Source organism: Colobus angolensis, unplaced genomic scaffold (assembly GCF_000951035.1).
Source record: "Colobus angolensis palliatus isolate OR3802 unplaced genomic scaffold, Cang.pa_1.0 Scaffold382, whole genome shotgun sequence".
In the NCBI taxonomy this organism is placed as follows: domain Eukaryota; kingdom Metazoa; phylum Chordata; class Mammalia; order Primates; family Cercopithecidae; genus Colobus; species Colobus angolensis.
Window position 1 is genome coordinate 802,706 of NW_012117177.1, and position 4,788 is coordinate 807,493.

The following is a 4,788-nucleotide window of genomic DNA, read 5'->3' on the forward strand; positions in this document are numbered from 1 at the left end:
AGTGATAAAATTCACAGCTTTACAAGACTGAATCATCATCCCATCCAGGAATCTGGTATCCTAATTGTCTAATTATCCAACAGGCACATTTCTTTTCAATTATTTCAAAATTTAGAATTTACTTTAGATCTTCAATAACTGCTAAAAGTTGATCTGAAAATAATCAGGCTAAAGACCAAGGCCCTTTTTAACCTGGCTTGTGAAGTGGTTTCTGTATAAGAGGTAATTAGTGACCTACCTACTTCAAGTACTGCAATGAAGATGAAACAGAAAAAGGCAGTGGGACAATATGATATATAATATTTTGGAACATATTAAAGGAGAGCAAGACTTGAGGTAGCAAAACCAGAAAGGGATCTTCCACCATAGACCAGAAGTGGGGAGTTGTTTGCCTAAAAAAAAGTAGCAAGAGTGGAGATGGAAGAAAAGTGGGAAGATCCAGAGATGTTTAGAAGAGAAGGTCAAGATTACTTGGTGGCAGGGAGGAAGAGGGAATGAGGGATGATTCCCAGATTTCTTGCTTGGGCAACAGTGTGGGCTCTAGAGCCATCTATTAAGATAAGAGAAACGAAGAGGGGGGAGTTTTGTGTGTGGAAAAGATCAAGGAAGGATGATAAAATTACTTGGGACATATTGCATTTGAGGTCCTTCAGGGACATTCAGGTGGATATATCTAATCGTTAATTAAAATGGATCTGAATCAAATTTATACTGAAGTTCATGTAGAAAAATAAACATACAAGAATGTTTAGGAAAAAAGGGAATCTACTGAGGGGGCTAGCTTTACCAGATATATGAAATTATATATGCTCTATAATTCAACTGGTATATGGATAGCAAACAGACCAATGAAATAGAATAGAAAGCCCAGAAAGTTTTCCAAGTACATACGGAAATTTGATATGTAATAAAGGTGGCATCACAAATCCCTAAAGCAAAGATGGACTTTCTGATGCCAGAACAACTGACAAACCAATTGGAAAAAGAAAACAAAAGATCCATGAATACTTTATGCCATACACAAATATAAACTCTAAATGTAAAGAAAACCATATGAATACTAGAAGAAAACATGGGTGAATGCTTCTTGGACCTTATGTAGGAAAAGATTTCTTAACTATGAACCAAAATTTAGAGGCAATAAAAGTTTAATAAATTTGACTACTTTTTTTAATGCATGGCAGAAAAACACCATAAACAAAGCCAAAAAGCAACTGACAAACTGGGGACAAAATTGCAACATATGTAACAGTTAATGTATTAAGAAAACTTGAAAATTGAGGTGAGAAAGACCAACAACCCACTAGAAAAATGTGGAAAAGACATGAACCGACAATTCACAAAGAAAGATATTTAAATTGTCCTTAAACAGAGATAAGGCAATATAAAATGCCATTGATACTACTTCTCAACTATCATATCAGTGAACATTTAAAAGAATGTCATAGGTTATGTTGGGAAAGGTGTTGGGAAACAAAACACTATATTGCTGGTGGGAATGCAAAAATAGGTCTGAGATTCTGGGGAGGGAATAGCCTGGAGAGGTAGCTCTGGAAGTCATTGGTCTTTACAGGAAATAAATGAGATCGAACAGGGAGACAGAACTTGAGGACTGAGGAGAGAGGAGGCCCAGGACAGAACCCTAGGAACACCGCCACTCGAAGTGGCAGCTCAGCTTCCTGGCAGGCACCACCACCCTGGGCTCTGGAGTCAGGCAGAGACGGTCTTGAAAGCGGGCTCTGGAGTTCTGGGGCTGAGTGCTCTTGGCAAAGTCGGGTACCCTCTTTGATCAGCTGTCACACCTGGCGATAATGGGCATCACAGAGAGATACCCTGCGGATGCTGTGACATGCGCCAGGTAAAGCACCTGGGGTCAGAAAGCCACCCTCTCCTCCTCTTCTCTGTGACTGCCCTTTGCTACACAAACACACCCCGACCCCGACCGTCCCCAGCCTCCGGGTCCCTCGGGGATGGATGGTGAGGTGGGTCAGGGAAGGGGGGCCGAGCTCGGGTGACGCGGCGCTCACGTGACCCGCCGGGCGCCTACGTGGGCACCAGCCCCCGCGCCCGCCCGCCCGCCCTGCGGTCCGGTCCAGGCGCCCGCGCAGAACTAGCTGTCTGAGTTGTCCGGGCGGCGGGGGAGCAGCGAGCGGGCTTCTGCGAGCCGGAGGAGGCACAGGCCTGTCCCGGGTCCCGGCAGGTCAGTGTGAAGGTGGGCGCTGCCGGCAGACCTGGGAAGGGGAGGAGGTGGCTGGCAGTAGGAATAGGGAGGGGGTGGAGAAAGGATCTGGGAGATTGGTGAGGAGGGGGATGCGGAGCAGGCGGGGGTGAGGGCGGGGGAGCCTGGCTCGCCTTCTCGACGACCCCCTGCACTGAGCCCTCCATCCATTTTAGTGCTGGAAATGGGGTATGGGGGAGCAACCCTGCAGTGCAACAGTGAAACGTAGACGTATTCTGGAAATAAACCCCTCTCACAATCTGCTCCCATGGAAACATCTGACCTCCGCAAAAATGGGGTGGCGCTGGGACAGGTTGCTTCCAGGGTTAGGGGACACAGAGACAAACGCAGTTTGGAAAGCATCCTGGTTTGGTGCCCGAGGCCTGGAGAGAAATGGCGGCTGGGGTGCGGGGGATGTAGGGGAGGAAAACGTTAGATGAGAAGGGCCTGGACTCAGAAAGGGAACCGAGTCCCTGTGAGACTGCTGAGCGCGCAGCCCCTACCCCTGTCTCCTGTCTGTCCACAGGTCTGCGCGTCTGTTCCCAGAGCTCTGCGAGGCCTGAAAAGGAGCAGCAACCTGTCCAGAATCCCCGCAGGTCCGTGAAGGTGGTTGGAGGGGAGCTCCATGGACAAGGCCCTATGAGGGTTGAGAGTGTGGAGGGCCCGGCCAGGGCCGAATTGGGGTCCCTGCCCATCCCCCACTCACATGAACACACACCTTACCAGGCTGAACCAGGGCAGAGAAGGTGGCAGGGCCTGCCAGGCAATGGCTGGCTCACGTGTGTGGGAGGAGTGGCAGGCTACGTGGTGGGCAGAAGGCCCTCTTGTAGGCCCGGCCAGCTTAGGGGAACCCTCACCAGGGGTGAGATGCAAGTACTATCCAGACCTGCATTCCACCCCACCCACTCAGTCTCCCTTGTCTCTTACTTGTCTCCTCTTCCCTCCATTCCCATCCCCCAGGACAGGAAAAGGAGGGGAAATCTCGACATGGAAAAACCCTACAATAAAAATGAAGGAAACCTGGAAAACGAGGGAAAGCCAGAAGATGAAGTAGAGCCTGATGATGAAGGAAAGTCAGACGAGGAAGAAAAGCCAGACGTGGAGGGGAAGACAGAATTCGAGGGAAAGAGAGAGGATGAGGGAGAGCCAGCTGATGAGGGACAACCGGAAGATGAGAGGAGCCAGGAAAAGCAGGGCAAGTCCGAAGGTGAGGGCAAGCCACAAGGCGAGGGCAAGCCAGCCTCCCAGGCAAAGCCAGAGAGCCAGCCGCGGGCTGCCGAAAAGCGCCCGGCTGAAGATTATGTGCCCCGGAAAGCAAAAAGAAAAACGGACAGGGGGACGGACGATTCCCCCAGGGACTCTCAGGAGGACTTACAGGAAAGGCATCTGAGCAGTGAGGAGATGATGAGAGAATGTGGAGATGTGTCAAGGGCTCAGGAGGAGCTAAGGAAAAAACAGAAAATGGGTGGTTTTCATTGGATGCAAAGAGATGTACAGGATCCATTTGCCCCAAGGGGACAACGGGGTGTCAGGGGAGTGAGGGGTGGAGGTAGGGGCCAGAGGGGCTTACACGATATCCCATACCTTTAATGCCTTTGGCCTTCTATTCTGACTTCTCTGATGAGAATATTGCTGGCCCTGCTTTCCCTGGTAGGTATTTGCCAGGCCCAATGCTTTAACCTTAAGCTGATACTTTGCTTTAGATGTCAATCTCGTTACCAGCAGCCTTTTGACCCAACTACAGTGCTCTATATTTTAGTAGAGGATTTTCACCCATGTGCATGGAAAAGATGTTCATGGTACATTGTAAAAAAATAAAAAATAAAAATAAAAAGTTTGCAGAACCGCATATACAGTATCAGCCCGTTTTTATAAAAATGTAAATGTTTGCATAATGCATTTATGCACAAAGAAAACTCTGAAAGCATGTACACTAAAAAGTAGCCAATGGTTATTCCTGAATGGTAGCCAAAAATGAGTTCAATCATCTGCTGGGTAGGTACCTCCATGCCATTCTGCTGTTGTTGTGCCCATCCTCATGTCTTCCCTAGGTGTAACTAGGTGAGTAGGCACTGCTACCCCTTCTCCTGTGTCCTTTATCATCCTATGGCGGAGCCATAGGATGTGATTCTTTTTCTTTTCTTTGCTGTCATCTCCACCTTTTCTTAAAGGATATGTCCTTTTGTCATAATAATAATTTGAAAAACTAAATGAGAAAACAATACATAAGCAATTGAACTGTTCAGTGAGCCTATGAGGGTAATAAAGACACTTAAAATTTCTGTTGCCAGAACATAAAATGATAAGTAAAATTTATATTACCTCTGAGACTAATAGTTAAAGTTATCAACCCGGCAGTTATAACAAATCCATTGCTGTACGGGTCAGTTTTGCCATCTGTGAAATGGGAATAATACTTATCTCACAGGACTGCACAGTGGATCAGATGAGGTATTGAACATGTGAGCTGTCCTTACAGTAGCAGGACCCAGCACCCTGTCAGACACTTAAAAGAAGAGCTGAAGGTAGGTTTCACCTGTCCCCAGGAACAAGTCCAAGCAGCTGAGTAG

General features: G+C 47.6%; 1 protein-coding gene across 1 annotated transcript; it reads left to right on the forward strand.

Moving 5' to 3' along the window:
• The first annotated feature begins 2,135 nt into the window (after positions 1-2,135).
• LOC105520605 (transcription elongation factor A protein-like 3) lies at positions 2,136-4,067 on the forward strand. Its single transcript, XM_011954436.1, is given in 4 exon segments — positions 2,136-2,212; positions 2,745-2,814; positions 3,184-3,727; positions 3,729-4,067. Coding segments are annotated over 2 exon segments (552 nt in total). The 5' UTR covers positions 2,136-2,212; positions 2,745-2,814; positions 3,184-3,205; the 3' UTR covers positions 3,759-4,067.
• Positions 4,068-4,788: the final 721 nt, after the last annotated feature.